At 35.5% G+C, this 24,146-nt stretch overlaps 1 protein-coding gene across 4 annotated transcripts in view; it reads right to left on the reverse strand.

The window, feature by feature from the left end:
- Nucleotides 1-12,843: 12,843 nt before the first annotated feature.
- The window catches only part of LOC126753932 (neuronal acetylcholine receptor subunit alpha-7), a 625,617-nt gene continuing 614,314 nt past the window's right edge, over nt 12,844-24,146 (reverse strand). For all 4 annotated transcript variants that reach the window (XM_050465711.1, XM_050465710.1, XM_050465712.1 and 1 more), the window contains one exon: nt 12,844-13,484. In XM_050465711.1, coding sequence (XP_050321668.1) covers nt 13,400-13,484 — 85 coding nt within the window. In that variant the 3' untranslated portion in view covers nt 12,844-13,399. The remainder of the gene's footprint in view (nt 13,485-24,146) is intronic.

A 24,146-nucleotide genomic window follows, 5' to 3' on the forward strand; every position in this document is an offset into this window, starting at 1 on the left:
TATTCAGATGGAATTTTAAATTGTGTTATAAGAGAAGTAGGCGTGGTTGTAGTCCGGTTTTGCATAGTTTCACACTGTAACTGGGAATGTTCTTAAAATGATACGTACTTTACCTTAGCCGAAATCGGTTGGTAGGGTTCCGAGATATGGAATTTACCAAATCACATTGTCCAATTTTCACACCGGCTCTCATAAAGCCTTTTCATACCATCTTGGAGGTAAAATTTAAAGTCTCTGTCGTATTTAGTTATTGATTAATCGCGCTTCTAGTAGTTTTTAACAGTACCGTTATATGGGAAGTGGGCGGGGTTATCTTTCGATTTCATCCATTTTCACACTTTCGATGGAAGTTCTTTAGTAATTTTTTTTTTGAACCAAGGAACCCACATACCAAGTTTCATCAAAATATCTCAAGTTTTACTCAAAATACAGCTTGTACGGACAGATGGACGGACAGATGGACAGTCCCCGGATTTCAACTTTTCTCGTCATCCTGATTATTTATATATTCATACCCTATATCTATGTATCTCGAGTAGTTTTAGGTGACACGTACAACCGTTAGGTGAACAAAACTAAAATACTCTGTAGCAACTGATTGCAAGAGTACAAAAATACCGAACAAAGAGTTTGTCTTAAATTTTTGTATTTCTAACCAAATTTCGTATGCGGAATCGTTGTGAATGTTGGAATAGGCTTAAGGTGATTCAGTTTTATCAAGAACTGAAGACAACCGATGAAAAAGCTTAAAAAGTGAAGTAAGTATATGGTGCTTGAAAACCGTCAGGCAAGTGTTAGAGAGATGGCAAGAGAGCTTGACATCTCTCGCGAGTCCGTTCGAATGATTTTGGTGGATATTTTGGGTGTGAATGGGGTTCTTGCTCGACTTGTCCTAAAAAAGCTGATTTTTTTTTTAAAGAATACCGTAAACAGATTTCTTTGGATATGCCATATATTAATCGTGCAAATTCCGATACCACATGCATGGAGAACGTTATAACTGCCTATTAGACATGAGTTTGATGATGAGTTTATGGGTTTGACAAGCAACTCAACAAGCAATCGAAATGGAACCCGTTTTCAGTCAATCGAGGAGATAAAACAAAATTTGCTTAAGGAGCTGAAGACCATTTCAAAAAGTGCTTAAGAAAATAGTTTCGAGGACTGGAAAAATCGTTGGCAAAAGTGTATTACATTTGCTGGGGATTTTGAAGGCGACAAAATAACTATTGATGAATATTAAATATTTTGCATTTTATTTACACCCTCCGGGTACTTTTTTGTCACATGTACTCGTATTAGCTGATTTCTGCCAGTTACCATATCTATGATAAAAATTAGCTAATCAAAAACTTTTTTGTGACCCGTGTACAAAAAACGTACAAGAATTTCAGAACTTGATTTGAAAAGGAATGCAAGAATTTATCCGACTCAGCAACACCAGAAGAGGATTTTCCGCTAATTAGCAACAGAGGTCTACGGGTGTAGACTCCGTCTAAGCACCAATAGAGAAGCTGTTATTAATACGAAAAAAAATTCACTAGTTTGAACACAGCCTAACGAATTGAGCTCCTCCGTAATTTGAGAAATCCCCCCGTAAAGTTGGAAACAAAGAAAACAATACGATTTATTGCGTTATATTTTTTCCAAAAAGAAAATCTTTATTCTTATTTCTCTTTTTTTATTTTCTTAATTAATTTTTTTCTCACTTCTTATTCTTTTCATCAATTTCATAAACTAATTTTATGCTAATACCTTTAGTTAAATTATTTTAATATTTCTTGTTTTAATTATCGTCAATGTGACGAAACAGTTTTTTGTCTGTCAATAACGATCGATCGACAACAGACCTTGTATGCATTACAACATATTTGCCATTTTAATTTTATACTTATATTTTAAATTAAGTTATAATTAATTGTCTGTATTTGGTTTTAGTTTTATGCTTTTAATTTTTTTTACATGCAATTTAGTATTTGGTACCTTTGTTTTGTATTTCCTTTTTTATTTCTGCTTTATTTCAAACAAAAAAAAAAAAATTATTTAAAATTTAATAATATCAAATTAGCCATACATTTTTATTTTTTTAATTAATTATCAAATAAGCTATTTATTACGTAATTAAAAACAATAAAAATTATAAGCTCAACAGTGGATATGTCAAATAAAACACTGAAGTGTCAAAATTATGGCGGGATGCTTAGGTGTTTGTAAAAACTTATGAATTGTCAGCTGTTTATAGTTATTTTTATGGTGGGTTGGGTTTTTAATTCTTCAGGTTTTTAAATAATTTTTTGTATTTTGTATGTGCAGTGTAGTTAGGCTCAAATGAATTAGTTTAACAATTGATTTCATTAAAAATAAATTGCATTATTTGTAGCGCAGGTTTAATTCTCTTTTAATGTGTATTTATTTCTAAACATTTCTTATTTTCACAAACAGTTTTCCAAACTGTTATCCTTAATTGGAATGACTGATTCGTGCAAATCATAACAATTAATTAACACTCTGTCTAGTTCTAACCTATTATTCGGTTAGAGGTTTTCAAATATCCTAAAAATTACTTACTTATTGCAAAACAATTAATATTTTCCGTGTACACTCCATCGTATGCGCTTTATTTACTAACCTTTATGTTAACATATACAGTTATATATGTTTTAAATACACCTTTTGGAAATTATTTTATTTTCTGTGCAAATTCGACATATTCGTGATAAGTTCCATACGCCATTTTGCAGTAACAAAAGATACAGAAAAAGTAAAAAAAAAATTTACAGGGTGTCATTGTATAGTCTACTTTCATAAAATCTTACAACTTTCGAAATAACATTCTAATTATCAATTAAATAAAATGTGGTTCATTTATATTCAGAAATATTAAAAATTTACTCTACTTTGGACCCTGTTTAAATGCTAACTTATTAGTTAATAAAAATCACTGAAATTCGGTTGTATTGCTTTTAATTATTCTAATGAAATGATGTCAAACTCGTTTTTAAAAAGTGAAGTGCAGCATTATAAGACGCTCAAGCAAAAAATATATTGAAAATTTCAACTTTACAATTAAATAATTTTAGCACCTTTCATCTAAAAAATGGTAAAAATAGTTACTAAATTTGCAATCAGTTGAAATTTCAATTTTCGCAACTCAAATTTGAGCTCAATTAACGCCGTAATGAGTTCATATATGATATAATTTATATTCAATTATATATTACCAGCAAAATTAAAAGCTGTACCGTTCTACTCAATAAACTTATTAATTGCGTAAGTTTCTGATGATCCTGCCTAGTTAAGCGAATATCCAAAATTTATTTACACGATTTAAAAGTGGTGATTTTCGATAGTGACTGGTGGTGAAAAATTTATATATTACGTCAACCCTAGACACACAAAATCATATCCGAAATCTCGCTACGCAACCAAATCAAAAACCATCATGAGAACGTTTGGTCTCATTTTGCAAGATCCGTCAGGAATTATTTGGAAATTTTGCCTCACCCGCCTTAAAACACAGACCTTGCCTGTTCTGACTACCATTTGTTCCGGTCGATGCAGAACGTACTCGCTGGAATGCGGTTCACATCAGAATAGGGTATTAAAAATTGGCTTGATTGCCTTTGAGATCGGAAAATGTTAAAGCTTCACGTGTGTAATATTATGAATAATGCTATTGTACAAGTCTTTCCTAAATTAAATTAAATTTTGAAAAAGAAAATCCCGAATATAGTTAAACAGTCAATATGTGAGTTATATTAATTCTAAAAAAAATATTTTGTTCGTGCAATTTTATGCTGGTTTTAAAAAAAACAAAATGTTTTGACTTGGCATCCTTGACATTTAGTTGTTACTTATCAATATCTTGTCTGTATTTCAGTTTCGAATTTATTTTTCTGTAAAAAAAATATTAGCAAGTTTATTTATGCTTATAAATCGATGGATACCTATATAAAAAATTACTTGCCCACTTTTGTTCGGGATAAATTTCTAAACTACTGAACCGATTTCAGTAAAAGTTAGCACGCTGTGTCCAATTTGGTCCCACTTAAGGGATAGCATATATTATATTAATAATAATAAGTAATAGAATAATACGGAGGCTGCTATATATATTTCTGGCCTAGGCAACACTAAGTGTTGCTAGGTGCAATCTGACATTTCCATTGGAAAGTTTGACATTTTTTAGCATAACATCACTCAGAACGTTTTGTCATTTAATCGTGAATTGTTTTATTTACAGGGAATTAAAATATTCATCTCGGCCAAAAAATGGAATTAACTCGTGAACATTTTCGTGCGATCATTTTTCACAACTTTCGACGTGGATTATCACGACAAGAGTGCATCGATGAACTAAAATCTTTGTATGGCTATGAAGCACCATCCTATAGCACTGTGAAAAACTGGTACAACGAATTCAATCGTGGCCGACGCTCTCAAAGACGAATTCCGTGAAGATTGTCCAAAAACAGCCGTTGTGCCAGAAATCATCGATGCCGTTCGTGAACTGATAATGCAAGACCGTCATGTAACATACCTTCAGATAGAGGCATGCATATGCATTTCTCCCACCAGCATACATTCGATATTGCATGAATACCTGGCCGTAAAAAAGGTTTGTTCTCGTTGAATCCCGCACAATTTAACAATCGCTCAGAAAAAGGCTCGTGTTGATTGGTGTAAAGAAATGCTGGAAAAATACGATCGCGGTGCTTCAAAAGACGTTTATAAGATCGTCAAAGGTGACGAATCATGGATCTATGCGTATGAGCCCGAAACAAAACAGCAATCGACCGTGTGGGTCTTCCAAGACGAGCCAAATCCAACGAAAGTTGTTCGTGGAAGAAGCACTTCGAAGCAAATGGTCGCCTGTTTCTTCGGCAAAACTGGTCATGTGGCGACTGTTCCGCTTGAGCAACGTAGGACGGTCAATTCTGAGTGGTACACCACCATTTGTTTGCCTGAAGTCTTCGGAGAAATTCGAAAAACGAACAAGAGAAGACGAATCATTGTGCACCATGACAATGCGAGCTCTCACACATCGGCTCAAACCAGCGCCTTTTTGACCGGCCAAAACGTCGAATTGATGGGTCATCCGCCGTCCAGCCCTGACTTGGCACCCAATGACTTCTTTTTATTCCCACACATCAAGAAAATAATGCGTGGTCAACGATTTTCGTCGCCAGAAGATGCTATTGAAGCATTCAAAAACCATGTTTTGGAGGTGTCTCAATCGGAGTGAAAAAAATGCTTCGAAAATTGGTTTGAGCGCATGAAAAGTGTATAAATCTTAATGGAGAATATTTTGAAAAACAATAAAACCATTTTCGTTGATAAATATTCCTATTTTCATTATTAGGCCAGAAATATATATTTAGCAGCCCTCGTAACTAATCTAAACTTTATTATTTCCACAGACAAATATTTGTATCAAGCACAAAATAATAATCAAAAAGATGAAACATGTTTTTCGAAAACATTTGTGAATAATAGTTTCTAATTTTTAAGTCACACATTGTACGCATTTGACACCCTGTAACTAACATAAACTTAATTATTGATTAATTGGAGCCTGTGCTTGTTGTGTATTATTTAAACAAGTGTACCGCCTAACAGTAGCTTTGTGGAAATCAGTTCGTAGAATTTCTTTTTCAACACTATTTTATTTTTATAAGTATGCTGATAACAGTTTTAATCTAAATTATTCCGTTTCACTTATTCATTTTGCCTATGCAATCATATATTTATTAAACTAGCAACAACAATCATATATAAAAATTATATATATATTTATATATATTTTTTATCAATGGCATATCTTACTTTGCATACACGCCGTACTTTAATTTGAATTCGCAAATGATTTTGAGACTGCGCATTATACATAATTCAGCATCGATGTTTAAGTATTTTAAATTGAAAATATACAGTGTACGTGAAAAGTTGGTGTGCAATTAGTTGTATGCATGTATGTGTGGTTGTTTCATTTGTGTAATTTTTCTCCATATTTAATTGAATGTCTTAAAATGTCTTAAAATATTTTCAAAAATATTCAACTTCTATGCTGCTTACATACATAATAATTTATAAGTTAGTTGCGTACTTTTCCCCACCCTATACATTAAGTGTGTATGTATGTATATTATTAACTGCCACAGTTTGTCAATTAAATTCGTCTTTGGTATCCTTTTTCGGCTGTGATTGGTTTTGTTTTATATTTTTTCATATATATATATTTTTGTAATTTTTGGAAAAGGACGCGCTTTAGCTCTAACTTATTGTTAAATAGTATTTTTTAAGTAGTTTGCTAATACTTAGTAAGTTAAGATTTCAGTAAGAGTTAGCTCTAAGATTTTATGCTTAACATGTAGACAGTTTCATAGAAAAGTGTATTGCTAATTAAAAGTTTGCTTCACATACTTCTTTCGTTATTATCAAAAAGAAAAGAATACAACACATACATACAAACACGCGTATAATAAATATTTTTATAAAAATTTGCTAAGACTTCTTCGTATTGAAAGACATTAGTATGTAGTATATATGAGTGTAAGTGTATACCTTTGGGTAGTGCTACGCAGTGTACGCGCAGCTAACTAACTATACATACACTTGTGCGCAAGAAATATGCATGCTACCTATTTGTTTGCACAAAAAAATGTCACGATTTCTTGTAAAAGTTAGTATTTAGTGTAATTAGGATACCCAATAAGTACTAAGCATTATTGCAACATATTTGTTATAGTTGTTGATTTTACTTTTCTCTCCGCTTTGGTATACGCAAATGAGCTCGGGGTCTACAATCATACATATACTAAATGTTGTATATATATAGACTTACAGATAAATAGTTATAAATATTTTACAATGCAAAAGTAATTACTTAAGTTTTTTAGGAAAGTATTACATACATATATGTACTTATACGAGTATTTATGTACCTTTTATGAAAAGTGTGGGTCTCGTCGTAAACAACCTTGATTTTTTGTTCATTGTTCTTGAAAAATTTGATTGCAAAATTTGTTGCTTTAAAAAAGTATTATAACTATTAAAGTACACAGTTGTCAGTTAAGTTTTTTTTTATCATTTATCTGGTGGAGGGATTTTCATTACAAACGCAAATAAGTGGGGATCGTGTTCGTTTCATGCTTTAATTGTGGAGAAGCTTATTTAAATTTCAATAAAATTTTGTGTGTGTAAATGTGTATATATATTTGTTATTCTAATTGAATTTTGTGACCTGAAAGAGCACAAATTAGTCTAAGTTTAGAGCGCGTTTGACTGTAGTAGATAAAATGCATAGCAAGCTCAAGATTTTTAGCGTCTCTGTACGCCTACATGTTTTAGGTTTCTACATAAAGCGATACCGAATCGATGGGAATAGATTTGGACTGAATGTAGAGAGCTTCGCCAATGTGGTGATGGAAAAAAGTAAGAGAAAAATACATAGAAAAATGAATAATAAAAAAAAACTATAAAAAAGTAAGAGAAAAGATATATATAAATGAAAAATAAAAATATATATATGTATATAAATGAAAAATAAAAATAAAAAACTAAAAAAATATAACTATGATTAAAACGAAAAATAATTGTATTCAATCACTATACCAGCTATTATTATATTAAGTATCAAGCGTATGAGGAAAATTTTTTAGAAAATATCAAGCTAAACTGAACTAAAAATATAACTATGATTAAAACGAAAAATAATTGTATTCAATTACTATATCAGCTTTTAATGATATTATATTAAAACCGTATCAAGAAAATTGCGGTATTTTCTTTTGAATAAGTTGCGAAAACACGTAAAGTTGAACATAGTGGGGTCAACAAAAAAGAATGCAGAAATCGTAGCTTTATATAAAATAAATTATCCAAAGGTCAAATAGCTTATACGTATTTTAATTGATTAGCTCGAAAAAAAAGCAGTGGACGTCCGAAAACAGTAAAACCTCGTCAAGAACGACAAATTAAACGGATGTGCATTAGTGATCGCTTTCAATATGCTGGAACAATCAATGCAACATTTTATGAAACCACTGGGGAAATATAAATTGGAATTTTGAGAGAAGGCGTTTTGAGATCGAACCTCTCATCTCATATGGAGATGGGCAAAATGATATTTACCGTACTGTTCCGGTCTAAATAGGTTTCCGCAGACCTTTTCGAAATTAAATTACTTGGCTACCCTAGTAATACACTTTTTAGTATCTTCGTCTTTTAGACTCGTATATGTATGTATATTGAAAGGCCAGAAAAGGTTAAAATATTTTACCGTTGAATTTTTTAAATCACTTCGGCGATGCCTAATTTTTCGACATTTTAATGTTACCTTTATGCGATAAGCATTAAGATCCGTTTCATAAACCGTTTCAATCAACTTTTAAAACAAAAATAATTTTTTTTTTTTTTTTTATTTAAAATATCGTAACACAGTAAAGAACCTGTTAAATATGCCGAAGGTACGACGAAAAGTCTAAATTGGCAACCCTCAGCGGTAGTGTGAGTTTTTCGATTAAGCATAGTTAGAATGATTTGCTTTGGTTGAAATATGTTCCAATTTGTTCCATAATTTAAAATTTTGAAACACAAATCATAGTGCCACTCCCGTAAAAAACCTATTGGCAAAATACAGGGACAGTCGATTTTCATAAGCTTCTAGTGATTCGAATTTTTCATCACAAAAGTAATTCACCATAGACAGAAATTAGAAGTAATAACTTGGTGCTAGACCCGTACTGAACGATGGATGCATAAGAATTTCCCAACCTAGTTCTCGGAGCTTCTGTCGAGTCAATATCGTCGTGTGTGGCCAGGCGTTGTTCTGATGAAACAAAATCTCTGCTCTATTAGCCAAAGTTGAACGCTTATTGGATATTGCTTCTTTTAGACGGTGCCATTGTTGACAGTACAAGTACGAATTGTGTGTTTTTCCATAACAACTCATAGTAGACTTAAATTCAGATTTACAGTTTTTGAGTTACTGCCTTCTAAAGTTTAGCTGCTGAGTTCAATGAGCTCGACCAGTTTATCTTTAAACGTGTTTTTCGAAACTGCTTTTAAAAATTTGTTTGACTACTTAGAGACGAATGATCTGAACAATATCAAATTTCTGTTCTGTATTTAGTTATCCATGCAATTACCAGTTTTGTGATCAAAAATCGATTCACCCAGAGTGCCTGCAGCAGTCAAGGACCTTTTTTCTTAGTTTTTAGTCTATGAATAAAATTTTATTTTACTTCAAAATGGAACTTCGACTGATTGCTTTGAAAAGTGTAAAAAAATCAACTTAACTTCAATGTCAAACAATTCTTAACAATTTTGACAACATTGCCTTAATTGTTTCGAAAGAGAGGTAACTTTCAGTTGTCATTACTTATTTATTTATTCATTGATTAGTAAAAGCAGTTATATCCATTGTGAATTTCACAAAATGGATTTTTTAGTTTGAAGATACCTCGAATGTACATATCGTCACCTAAAATGCAAAATAACGTAACAACATTTTCGAAAATTTACAGTGGCGGTAATGAAACACGAAATAAAATGGAACAAGAGTGAAACAAAATTTTAATATTGGTTAAAACTGGTTCACATATGAGCGCAGAACCTGAAAATGTTGGACATATGAAATATTATGAATGTAATTTGAAGTAGTGAATCGTAATCTATACGATACTCAATTTCGAATTTTGGGATGATACGTTATTTTGCATTTTAGGTGATGATATATAGGAGTATATTCTCCAAAAATTTTAAATATATATGACAAATAGTTATGGAAATATGAGCGTATTTGTAAGCATTTTTCAATCTAAACTTGAAACGGGTTTTTCACAAAATGGTGTTTTCAGAGTCGGTGAGCATAATTTCGTCAAACCGGTTGGATCGATCGACTTGACATTTTCGCACGATCTTTCAAGATTTATTTGTTAGGTAATAATGGAAGGAATAAGATTTTGCAGTACAATTTCGATATAAATATTTTCAATAAAACGAGTTTTTTTGGGAAGCGCCTATTTTGTCAAAAATCAAAGCTTTGACTAGCTTTTCAAAGATTACCTTTACTGTTGTATTGTTTTAATACTTTTTAGGGATTTAGCACAATTTTATGCAGAAAAATCTTTCTCATTGCCAGACACATTTTTTCGAAGAGGCTCCTGGAGATTGACACAAGATCAATGAAATGTAACATTTCTCAAAATGAGTCTTCTGTTATTAAATATCCGTATAAAGTATGTTAGTCTTATTTATTTATAAATACAACGGCTCTTTAAAAAAAGTCCCAAAAAACACGTTTGGATATAATCACTTAATTGAAAGGGAGTGAACACTATATTACCGTTATATTTGAAAAACTGAAGACTAAGAGTTTACGCATACCATATAGTCAATTTTAGTTTATTTCATTTAAATATTTTGGGTTATTAAAAAGTAACAAAATGTTGAACTGGAAAACTCGAAAAAGTTTTGGTGTCGGTAATTGTTTTGAACACGGTTAAATTAGTTTGCCTCAGATTTAAGTAAGAAGATATATTTAAAAAAAGCTTATTTAAATTTAGGAAAAGTATTTACTCATTATGATGAAAGAATTTTCATTTATTTAACTTTTTCCAACACGAAATTGGATTAAAATTTAAAATTTTTGAAGCTACATTTGATAATTAATAGCTTTAGACATATATTTAAATTGAAAAAAAAACAGCTGCTGAAATTGATATTTTTTAAACGGGAAACCTTGTAAAAATTAAAATGCTTATGAGTACACATTTTTAGAGAAACCATCCGGCAATTGATATTAGCAGAAAACATTTTAAATCCAAACAAAAAAAAAACTACGAAAATATCATTCTTGATTGTTTGAAATACCGTTAACTCATAAATAGTTAAGTCGAAAAAAAATTAAAATCGGCTTGCAAACAAAAAGCAAAAAATAATTATAAAATATTTTGAATTAAAATTTTTTTTTTTGAAAATTTCACTAAACTTTCCTAATATCGTGTTTTAAGTAATCGAACTACTCTGCTCTGATTACACTAGTCAACAAATCTGAGGGAAAAATTTGCAACTGAAGTGCTAAAAAGTTTGTGTGGTATTTGAGGTGTCCTGAAAATGAATTTGAGTCCGAAAATTTTTCATTACATACAGCTATTTTTGTATACCTCTTGCCGACAACACAAAAAATTCTATGTGTTATAGTATCATTCAAAAGCTTGAGTTTTTCTCGAATTTTCTGCAGCAAATCAATAATTAAAGTAAATTTCCAGCGAAATACCAAAATGTTAATAAAAAAAAAATTTAATAAAAATTAATTTTCCTGTTTTAACCTTCTATACTTCAGCTCTTCTTTCTAATATTTCTTTCAATTGTATTACTTATTGCACTGATAACTAAATTAATTTCATTCACTGCCTGCTTAATTTTTATTTTATTGTGTGCACTTATTTTCTCAACATTATTTTATTGTTTTTTTTTCATTATTATTTTTTTTTATTTTGTCTGTAGTATAGTGTTTCCATATCTATTTTTGCTAATTTCCATCGTAAATTATATATATAGTTGTTGCACCTGCAATTATTATTGTTCCACTCCCACTTTATACCCCTGCGAGTTCAACTAACCGGCGTACTCTACCCTACTCACTTATCTAGTGTTTGTTTTCCCTTTGTGTTTGCAATATTTAATTTTTTATTATTTCTCTCATGCATCTCTTACCACTATTTTTTTCTTTGCGTTATTTTAAATTTTATTTTTTAACATTTTGTATTATTAAATTCTTTACAATACATAAATGCACATAAAAAATATTTCAATATCTCTCTCTCTTTCTCTCACTATCTATCTCACTTTCTCTCATTTAATTTATTGCAACTCGCTAACGTTCGCACTAGCTCTTTCGCGCTCGTTCGCTCTCGCTTTCTCTTGGTTTCTAACATACTTTTTCTCGACTAATTTCAGCTATTTGCTTTTGTTGTTTTTTTGTTTGTTTTAGTATAGTACTGGTATTTGTGCTCTCGTTTTCAACTACATTTAATTTAAACGCTCTCAGCAAACGCTCCATGCTTTGTGTGATTTGTATTTGTGTGTGTGAGTAATGTAGCAATTTTTGCGCTCATGTGTTGCTTGGGTAGCTCTTGGCGAATTGTCAGGTTGCTTTGAACACTGCCTGTGTCTGTCTGAAGGTTCAGGTGTCTTCACTATGCGTCTATTACTTCAATATATGCAAAATTTCCTTATTCTCTCATACATATGTAATAACTAATCTTATTTATAATTAAATATATTTTTGCTCGCACTAATTGTTTGTCGCTTTGAATTTCGTGTAATTTTGTATGAAATTAAGCACTTTTGTGTGGGTGTTTGTGTATTTCTATGTTTCATAGGAACAATCTCTGTCTTTTCACTTATTATTTTACTTATTTTTCTTGATTTCATTTTCTATTTAATTCCATGTTTTAAATTTAAATTAATTATTACTTTTCCTTGCTTTAATATTACGCTATGCTAATTAAAAAAATAATTACTTACAGCTGTCTACATGCACCTTTCTTGTATTTTTTTTCTCGCATGACATTTTTAACTCTCATTTTACATAAATAGTTTATAAAATAAGAAAACAACAACTCTTTCACAATTTGTTACACTATAATGAACGCATTATTTGAAAAGTAATTTTCTATTTTCTTGTATTTATATTTTTTATTGCATGCTAGAATTTTTTCTTCATCGCATGCTATTATTATTTTCTTGGTATGCGGTATAGAATTTTTCCTATTCACATAAATTTACTAATATGTAAGTTTGCATATATTTTTTAGCATAGCTTATAGTGTACGGTTTGTATTTTTTTAATTTATTTTCACTATTATTTTATTTTTTTTTTCGAAATATTCAACATATTTGTGTACGGCAGTTTGTTTTGAAGTTTTTCTTATGTCATGTCATAAAAGTAATTCAATTTGCTTGCATTAAGTAACCATTTTGTTGCCAGTTTCCCTACATACTATTACTTGTATATACATATATTTTGTGTTTTTTTTTTGAATTTTTATTTTTATTTTAATTTTTTGTTTTTTAATTTTTAACTAGTTTTCAGTTTTTCTTAAATAATTAATTAACAATTTTTTTGTATTGATTTTGGTGAACTTTTCAATTGTCTTTCGTATAATTTTCTAATTATTGAGTAGTCTCATCATCTTCACTAAACTACGTCTATGTAAGTGCTAAATCTCTTTGAATTTGCATTGCTCCTCTCGTTTATTTGCTTTTCTTTGTAATTATGTATGTAAGTGATTTTTCCTCTGGAAAAAATAAATATTTCTTCTTCATCTAAAGTATGCAGTTTCCATATGTCTATCCTAGGCTTATGCTTAAACCTCGTGTGCATTTAGGCTTATTGCACGATAATGTGTGGAGCCGACAACAGAACGGTGACTGTTGCGATAATTGTAAAGAGCGTAAAAACAATTAAACAAAATCTGTAAAGAGAGGAAATTTTTCATTACAATTACAATTATTATTATGTTGTGGTTATTTACACTAAAATATCATATATGTAATTATAATAATGTTTCTTAACTGTAAAATAAAATCAAATATTATTAGAGTGATTTTAATAATTTTTAAAAAAAGTTAAAAAGGACTATAATTTTTATATAAAAATACATTATTTTGTATCATTACAGAGTACGACAAACGGCTGGGTATATAAAAATTCGGTTCCATTTTTCCTTTTTTACTGACTGGATTGTACGCCTCCCCAGGCTTGTAAAAAAACAAAACAATCTCGGATGAGAGCCCCAATTTGATGACGACCACTGCAAATGTATTAAAAAATAAAGGACGTGCACCTGGTATGTTGGGTTCGTTAATTGGGAAGGTGCCGTTGTTAAGCTGGTTGATGTCCTCGTAAGAGTAAAGCGGCCCAAGAATTGCGATTAACAGAACAAATACTGAGACTAGTAGGTCCTTGCGGCATTTACTACAGTGGCCATATAAAGAAGCGCAAATTCGGTGTGAGATTCGTGGTGGGAGAGAGAGTCCGTCGCCGAGTTTAAGCATTCACACTGGTGGATGAACGTCTAGCCACAATCCACATGAAAGCGAAGTTCTTCAACATTGCGCTCAAGCCCCAAGAGAAGAGAAGAACGATGTGACCAAAGATGTCTTCTATGAGCGCTTAGAGCGAACCTATGAGAGCTGCCCCTACCACAATGTCAAAGTCGTGCTTGACGACTTTAACAACAGGGTGGTCAAAGAAGGTATCTTTGGCACAACGGTCGGTAAATTCAGCATCCATGATGAACCATCCCCAAACGAGTTGATGCTGATTGACTTCGCCGGGGCCCGAAGTATAGTTATCTGTAGTACAAGATTCCAACATAGGAAAATTTATCAAGCTACCTGACTGTCTCCGGTTCGAGAAGCCATCAGCCAGATAGATCATATTGTGATAGAGGGAAGACATGTCTCCAGTGTTTTAGACATGCGTACGCTCTCAAGTCCAAGCATAAATTCGCACCCGCCTCTGTGCAGCAAAAACTCACGTCAACAAATTTAAGGAAGGTTCGACGTCGAGAAGTTGCAATCACAACAGACAGCTGAACGATTTTCTACTAGACTTGCCCTACTGCTCTGGGCTCTTTAAGTACAGCTGCAAAAGAAACCATTGGTAAAGGCAAAATAACAGCTGATACGATGACGAGTGATGTGTCGCAGTGGAGAGAAAACAAACTGCCTACCTCGCAAAGTTACAATCGACCACAATACGTGTGGAATGGGATAGATACCGAGAGTTAAAGAAGGAATCGAGACGCATTCTACTAAATGATGTGGCCACTAACAGAAGGTTTCAAGAGCATACTCTTGTAGAAACCCGAGAGGTGATCTAGTGACTGATGCCCAGAGCATAATGAAATTATGGAGGGAACATTTATCCATCCTGCTGAATGGCAGTGACAAGTGACCATATTCACCGTGCGCCAAATCTTGCAAAATACCCGTGAAAGGAGAATCAACACGCACCATCTCTTCGGCGATTCCAAAGCAGGCAGGAGGCACCGACAGAGGCTATATAAACATAAAAAGTTACCAAAATAATTTCAAATGCTCGTAATGTTAAGCTGTTTGAGACAGGAAACACTGCTGAATGTGTACATCATATCATTCACGCATATTTGGGTACGAGAAAGCTCTGCGCAAAATGGGTGCCGGGTGAGCTCACTTTTGACCAAAAACAACGACAAGTGGATGATTATAACCCGTATTCTTGCGCCGATATGTGACAATGGACAAAAAAATTGGCTGGCAAGGTTATGGCGTTTGTATTTTTAGATGTGGATGAAATAGTTTTTATTGACTTCCTTGAAAAAGGAAGGATTTATTTTTTATTTTATTTTATTTTATAAAAGTTTACATAACAATAAAATTATTACATAAACTAAAGATAACGCAGCGCTAGCATCGGAGGCTTTCGGCTGGCATTTTGACTAGGGCGGCATCAAATGCGTCGGAGTAGGTCGGTATCTCTGAGGAAATTATATATCCTGCTAATATTATTGTCCATCGGGTTTTTTAACAGCTGTGTAGGATTAATACCATTGAAATAGTGTAGTCTTTGGGCATCAAGTTTCGGGCAGCAATCCAAGAGGTGGTTAATGCTGAGTGAAAAGTTGCAAAACGGGCAGCAACTAGGAGTAGCGACTTGAAGCAAATGAGAGGTTGTAATAATCGTGCGGCCAAGCCGGAGTTGGGTATGTGGAGTTATGTAGTTTGTCGGCATGGTCGGAGAGAAGCAGGGTTTTGTACGACTGGGATTGATTGAGGAGTAGTGATGGCTATATCGGCTCCACTCGGATAGCAATTTTTTTTGCCTCTCATTATTTATAATGCAGTAGATATCCCTTTTAAAAAGAACGTTGGAAGTTATGGTAGGTGCAACAACCATATCTTTAGAGACCTTATCGGCAATCGTCTTGCTCTTTATATCTGCGTGACCGGGGACCCACGTGATTTTGATATTCTGGGGGTGTGAAATAAGGATGTCTCGAATGTTTTCAATAACGGGTTTGGTTTGGTTACATCCCTTAATAGCTTGAAAACATGACATACTGTCAGAGCAAATTATAAATTTTCCTTTATTTCGGACGGATTAAAGCATCGCATTGAATATTGCCACGGCTTCTGCTGTAAAAATCGAGCAGAAATTAAACAAAATACCGTAAGTAATTACTTCTCCATGTTCTTTCACGACAGCAAATGAAGTCTGTGATGATTTTGAACCGTCGGTAAAAATCAGATCCCATCCAGTGGATTTGTATTTAGCTGCCACTTCGAGGAAATTTGCCTTGTATACATCGATGGCAGTATTCGCCTTCCGCAGATGGACAAATTCATTGAGAAAAGAATAATTTTTAAACAGCCACGGCGGATGAACGCTTTTGCGAATATGAGGCATTTGGAGTGGAAGGCCGTTATCCTTTGTGGATTTGATACATAAGTAAACGGATGATTGCACTTTGGGTGGCCGTTTGCGCGAAATCGCTAATTGTAGGTCCTTTCTAAGAAGAGCGTTCGGTGAAAACATCAGCTTAGCGTAGAGTTTGCGAACTGAATCTTCGGCGTCAAATAAATTATTTAAGGGAGTCGTTGGAAACGCACGCAGCGATCTTCGAATTGCAGCGTGGTAAGGGGCAGTCCGCATTTTCAACTTATCTTTAGCGTGATGTCCGTAAACTTCCAAACCGTATTGTATAGTTGAGACAATAAGTGCCCTGGTTACGTTAATCAACAATGCCGGGCCGAAAAATGAGCGCTTTGCGGAGAGGTACTTAACTATTAATAATTTGGAAATTAGTCTATCTCTTACATATTGACAATGTTGAGCGAAAGAGTACTTCTTCTTCTTCTTAATTGGCGTAGACACCGCTTACGCGATTATAGCCGAGTTAACAACAGCGCGCCAGTCGTTTCTCCTTTTCGCTACGTGGCGCCAATTGGATATTCCAAGCGTAGCCAGGTCCTTCTCCACTTGGTCCTTCCAACGGAGTGGAGGTCTTCCTCTTCCTCTGCTTCCCCCGGCGGGTACAGCGTCGAATACTTTCAGAGCTGGAGTGTTTTCGTCCATTCGGACAACATGACCTAGCCAGCGTAGCCGCTGTCTTTTAATTCGCTGAACTATGTCAATGTCGTCGTATATCTCGTACAGCTCATCGTTCCATCGAATGCGATATTCGCCGTGGCCAACGCGCAAAGGACCATAAATCTTTCGCAGAACTTTTCTCTCGAAAACTCGCAACGTCGGCTCATCACTTGTTGACATCGTCCAAGCCTCTGCACCATATAGCAGGACGGGAATTATGAGCGACTTATAGAGTTTGGCTTTTGTTCGTCGAGAGAGGACTTTACTTTTCAATTGCCTACTCAGTCCGAAGTAGCACCTGTTGGCAAGAGCAATCCTGCGTTGGAGTTCCAGGCTGACATTGTTGGTGGTGTTAATACTGGTTCCTAAATAGACGAAATTATCTACAACTTCAAAGTTATGACTGTCAACAGTGACGTGAGTGCCAAGTCGCGAGTGCGACGACTGTTTGTTTGATGACAGGAGATATTTCGTCTTGCCCTCGTTCACTGCCAGACCCATTTGTTTTGCTTCCTTGTCTAGTCTGGAGAAAGCGGGTGTTAAGGCCGATGATATCAATATCATCAGCATACGCCAGCAGCTGTACACTCTTATAAAAGATGGTACCTTCTCTACTAAGTTCTGCAGCTCGAACTATTTTCTCCAGAAGCAGGTTGAAAAAGTCACACGATAGGGAATCGCCTTGTCTGAAACCTCGTTTGGTATCGAACGGCTCGGAGAGGTCCTTCCCGATTCTGACGGAGCTCTTCGTGTTGCTCAGCGTCAGTTTACACAGCCGTATTAGTTTTGCGGGGATACCAAATTCAGACATCGCGGCATAGAGGCAGCTCCTTTTCGTGCTGTCGAAAGCAGCTTTGAAATCGACGAAGAGGTGGTGTGTGTCGATTCTCCTTTCACGGGTCTTTTCCAAGATTTGGCGCATGGTGAATATCTGGTCGGTTGTTGATTTTCCAGGTCTAAAGCCACACTGGTAAGGTCCAATCAGTTTGTTGACGGTGGGCTTTAATCTTTCACTCAATACGCTCGATAGAACCTTATATGCGATGTTGAGGAGGCTAATCCCACGGTAGTTGGCGCAGATTGTGGGGTCTCCTTTTTTATGGATTGGGCATAGCACACTTAAATTCCAATCGTTGGGCATGCTTTCGTCCGACCATATTTTACAAAGAAGCTGATGCATGCTCCTTATCAGTTCTTCGCCGCCGTGTTTGAATAGCTCGGCCGGTAATCCATCGGCCCCCGCCGCTTTGTTGTTCTTCAGGCGGGTAATTGCTATTCGAACTTCTTCATGGTCGGGCAATGGGACGTCTGCTCCATCGTCATCGATTGGGGAATCGGGTTCGCCTTCTCCTGGCGTTGTGCATTCACTGCCATTCAGCAGGCTGGAGAAGTGTTCCCTCCATAATTTAAGTATGCTCTGGGCATCGGTCACTAGATCACCTTTGGGGGTTCTACAAGAGTATGCTCCGGTCTTGAAACCTTCTGTAAGCCGCCGCATTTTTTCGTAGAATTTTCGAGCATTACCCCTGTCGGCCAGCTTATCAAGCTCTTCATACTCACGCATTTCGGCCTCTTTCTTTTTCTGTCTGCAGATGCGTCTCGCTTCCCTCTTCAATTCTCGGTATCTATCCCATCCCGCACGTGTTGTGGTCGATCGTAACGTTGCGAGGTAGGCAGCCTGTTTTCTCTCCGCTGCGGCGCGGCACTCCTCGTCGTACCAGCTGTTCTTTTGCACTTTCCGAAAACCAAGGGTTTCGGATGCAGCTGTACGTAAGGAGTTTGAAATGCCGTCCCACAGTTCCCTTATACCGAGTTGTTGATGAGTGCTCTCAGAGAGCAGGAGTGCAAGCCGAGTAGAAAATCGTTCGGCAGTCTTTTGTGATTGCAGCTTTTCGACGTGGAACCTTCCTTGTGTTTGTTGGCGTGCGTTTTTTGCTGCACAGAGGCGGGTGCGAATCTTGGCTGCAACAAGATAGTGGTCCGAGTCGATGTTAGGACCTCGGAGCGCACGCACATCTAAAACACTGGAGACGTGTCTTCCGTCTATCACAACATGATCGATCTGGTTGGTAGTTTTTCGATCCGGAGACAGCCAGGTAGCTTGATGAATTTTTTGTGCTGGAATCTAGTACTACAGATAACCATATTTCGGGCCCCGGCGAAGTCGATCAGCCTCAACCCATTTGGGGATGTTTCCTCGTGGAGGCTGAATTTACCGACCATAGTGCCAAAGATACCTTCTTTGCCCACCCTGGCGTTAAAGTCGCCAAGCACGATTTTGACATCGTGGCGGGGGCATCTCTCATAAGTGCGTTCCAAGCACTCATAAAAGGCATCTTTGGTCACATCGTCCTTCTCATCCGTCGAAGCGTGGGCGCAGATCAGCGATATGTTGAAGAACCTCGCTTTGATGCGGATTGTGGCTAGACGTTCATTCACCGGAGTGAATGATAGTACTCGGCGACGGAGTCTCTCTCCCACCACGAATCTCACACCAAACTTGCGCTCCTTTATATGGCCACTGCAGTAAATGTCACAAGGACCTACTCGTCTTTGTCCTTGTCCCGTCCATCGCATTTCTTGGACGGCGGTGATGTCAGCCTTTATTTTCACGAGGACATCAACCAGCTGGGCAGCGGCACCTTCCCAATTAAGGGACCGGACATTCCAGGTGCATGCCCTTAAATCGTAGTCCTTATTTCGTTTGCCGTGGTCGTCATCAAAAGGGGGGTCTCTCATCTGAGGCTGGTTGTTACTGTTCATTGGGGTGAGCTTTTTACGTGGCGGGTCCCAAACCCAGCGCACAACCCTGTGCAGGGGTGTTTCGCCTTCTCACTTTAGCTCACCTTCGAACGGATGTTCTTAGGCTAACCAGAGGATACTTGGTCAAAGACCGGAAGTCGTGAGCTGCTTGAGTCATATGTAAAAGAATCGTTTCTGGCCACTCCCAAGTGAATGGCGATCAGAGAACTTTCCTTACTTGCGTGAACTTCTACACATGACCCCATCCTTAGTACTTAGAGTCTAGTATTATACCTAAAAACTTAAGGCTTTTTATACAATTTATAGTTACATCGGAAAAAGTTATGGTATGGGTGCTACAGTTTCTTTTTCTACAAATGTGCAACAATTTAGATTTGCTGGGGAAATTGAAGCGCCGGAAGTTTGCGACGAGGAGAAGATTTTGGAGAGGATATCGGAGAAGGTTCTTAGAACTGCTGCTTGATCAGTGTTTTTGGAATACACCAGAACATCGTCAGCGTACAGTTGGTGCTCAATATTGGTAAACTTAGACAGTAATTCGCTAAGTTCATCAAACGCTATAATGCAGAGAATCACCGACAAGGGTGATCCTTGAGGAGTGCCATTATCTAGGGGAAGGATAGAGCAGCGGATGTTCGAGATAAGGACGCTTATTTTACGATGAGATAAAAAAGATTTAATAGTACGATATGAATACCTATTCGATCGAAGGCTTTTAGAAAATCGAGAGACATCAGGGAGATGTGATTTTTATTTGACAAAGTATTAAAAATGTAGTGGTCAAGATGAACAAGTGAGTCTATAGTACACTGCCCTCTTTTGAATGCAACTTGGTTATGATGAATGAAATCATTTTTGCGGGCATACCAGGAGAGTCTGGTAGCAATCATTTTTTCTAGCAGTTTGCCTAAACACGGGAGAAGGGAGATTGGGCGGTAACTGCAGACATCAAGGGGAGATTTACCTGGTTTTGGTTTTCCAAGCTTGGGGGTAAATGCCTGTAGAAAAAATATTATTGTAGAGGTTAAGAAGGCGGGATAGGATAGGAAGGGGAAGGTTCTTGATAATGGGGTAAGAAATTCGATTATTAGCATTATTAACTATTTGAAGGATGCAATCGCCGAAAAACGGCCAAATTTGAAGAAAAAGCAAGTGCTGTTTCACCGGAACAATGGTCGTGTCACAAGTCAATGAAAACGACGGCAAAAATCCATGAATTGGGCTTCGAATTGCTCATGCTCGCTGGGAATAAATTTTCCTCGGATGAAGAGGTGAACGCCGAAACTGAGGCCTATCGAAAAGTTTGAAGGTCACAGTAATCAATGTATCACCTTGCAAGGAACCAATATGTCGAATAAAAAAAAAGAAATTTTACCAAACAAATGTGTTTTACTATGGTAGGCCGGGGACTTTTTAATTAATCTGTTAATTATTCACTAGTAATGATTTAAATATGCTCAATCTCGAAATTCGATGAAAAATATTTAACTTCGAAAAGGGATACATTTTTTTATTACTCTCTCTCTCTCTGCGAAAAAAAATTAGTTTGATCCAATACGCCGAAAAGTCGATTTTACCGTACATATTATTACTTAGAAAATTTTTATAAAATTTGTGGTCTCATTTAATTATTATCCATTTATTTTGACAATAACTTCTTATTAAGATAATTTGCTTTTAATTCAAATGAATTTCGAAACATTATTATGAGTCTCCGACGAGCCGATCTTTAGTACCTTTTCTTTCCATACAAGGTAGTCTAACATTTCTATGAGAGGGCGTCCCAGAATTGAATCTATATATTTTCAAGTTAGACTTCTTAGGTTGTTAAGAATGAAAACATAAAAGATATCTACAATACAATTTGTGAAACTTCATTTTACAGAATAGCTGACATCGTTGAAAAACATCTGAGCATCAAAAAGCTCTCTGCAACGTGGGTTCGGCGCTCGGTTGTTAAAAACCAAGAACGATTTGATGATTTTTAACCCTGTTTGATGCAGTTCCATCGCATGAACTCGTAATGAACTCAAAATTTTGACAATGGATGAAACACTATGAGGTCTAATAACAGTCATTACAGTGAACTGAACCGAATCGAAAGCATTAAAGAAGAAACTGTAAACTGCTAATGTTATGGCTCATATATTTTGAGATGCCATACTCCATATTTCCATAAACTGTTTTGAAAAGATTACTAATATTAGGTTTGAAGGGCGAAATAACGAAAAATTATCAAATTGGCAGAGAAAGAAATGTTGTTTCATCATGATAATGCACCGGTGTCATAAATCAAGGAAAATAATAACAAAATTTAATACTTAAATGGGACCCGTTTCTCCATCGATCGTATTCTCAGGATCTGGACTGAAAGGATCAGATCTAAAGAGCGTGCGTCTAGACAGAAATTTTGCGACAATGAAAAGTTAATCGCCAAGACTGAGACCTATAACGAAAAAAAGAGAAGTCCAGCAGCCACAAAATGTCTTATGTCAATCACTTACGGAAGCAGGGTAAAATTAACAGAACAAAATCAGTCTTTATAGCACTCGCATATCTAATAAAACTCGTTTTCCTAAAGTTTTGACTAAATTGTTTCCTAGAAAATTCAAATTCTGTCAGATAATATCGTACTACGCTAAACTCGCTTTTATTTTTATTGGGAACTGTTGCAGAAACATTGATTCCTCTCTGAAACGGAGAGAGTTCTTTGTTTTAAATTAAGAAATTGAATTCCAAAGTTAAGACACAATTAACTTTGAGGAATACTAATACGAATACTACCTGTCTTTGAGTCAATTAGGCATTGAAAAAATGCAGGTCCGTTCCGGTTCCCTAAATGTATATCTTAACCACTCGGCTCTTCGCAGCCTTAAGTGAGCTTTACAATCATTTAGCTGACAACTCGAGATGGATGAATGACCATTGACATTGACAAGTCATTCATTTACTAATTCACTTGATTTCAAGTTCGCTTTAAAATTACTTAAAGCGTCAATGCGAATTTTTCGAATAATTATTATGTTAACACCTGATAGACATTTGCCTGAGTTTTTCTTTCTTATTGTAGTTTGAGTTGATGCTGTCTGCCAAATGGAGAGTTCGAACTTCTTACATGATTTCAACTAGTTTGCAATTGTGGTTTGTATTTTGATGAAGCTTCGCTAGGGATTCAGACCTCTTGCCCGACCGAGTAGTAGTCATGAACTCAACTTTCCTCTGTTACGACTCTCTACGAACCGAATGACCAAACTCTATAAATCACTCATTATTCTCGTCCTGCTATATGGTGCAGAGGCATGGACGATGACAACATTTGAACATCGATATAGGTTCTGCGGAAGATTCACGGTCCTTTGTAGAAGTTTTTTTGTTCTCTACCAGAACTTTTAGGCCTTTGTGGAAATAAATATTGAGGTTAAGGAGCAAAAAATTAAAATCAGAGAGGATAGCGTAACTTGAAACGTAACTACATAAATATCGAAATCTTAATCGATTACTAATTAATGAGAAATACCTATATAAGTGGATACACAACTATTATGCATTCCGCTGCCTAAAATTATCCATCAGGGAAGCTTATACAACTACTAAAGTGCTCTAGCGTATGAGGTCAATTGTTCTAAATCAATTAATGCCAATTGGTATTAAGATATTTTCAACATTATACTTACGCACCAATCTCGTGAGAAGTAAGTATGTAGACAAATCGGTTTCTATCGCATTTCGTTAATTGAAGCTGTAAGTGGTCGTAAAGCCGAACAATAATCTCGAAATGCTCAAAAGGAGCTCAGTGCCAAATTTAATTGATCCCGAGAGGCATTAGCACGCAACTCACTAGTAAGTGCTAGTGGAAGCTGCGCTCACATTGAACGTTTTCAATAATAATAATATAAATCGTTATGAAAGCTACATAGCGCGAACAAAATTGTGGCTGACCAAAACGCCACACCACTCAACTTGCCACTTCGACCAAGCAAGCAATGCACTGAACATAACAACAACTGTATCCTGATCAATTTGATGGTGTCACACAGTGCGATTAGTGTCTAAGTCTGTGCAAGTAGTGGACTATAAGCAGGCTTAGGTGCATAGATGTGCTTATATATGTACTGACTTGAGCCTTACAATGTCCATGCAGGCTTTATATGATATCCACAACAACAATAACTGTCGGTAAGTGAATTCGAAAGGGATGCAATTTCGTAATGTGAGCTACTTAGGACGGGTTTCGATG

This window comes from Bactrocera neohumeralis, chromosome 3 (genome assembly GCF_024586455.1).
Source record: "Bactrocera neohumeralis isolate Rockhampton chromosome 3, APGP_CSIRO_Bneo_wtdbg2-racon-allhic-juicebox.fasta_v2, whole genome shotgun sequence".
Lineage (NCBI taxonomy): Eukaryota > Metazoa > Arthropoda > Insecta > Diptera > Tephritidae > Bactrocera > Bactrocera neohumeralis.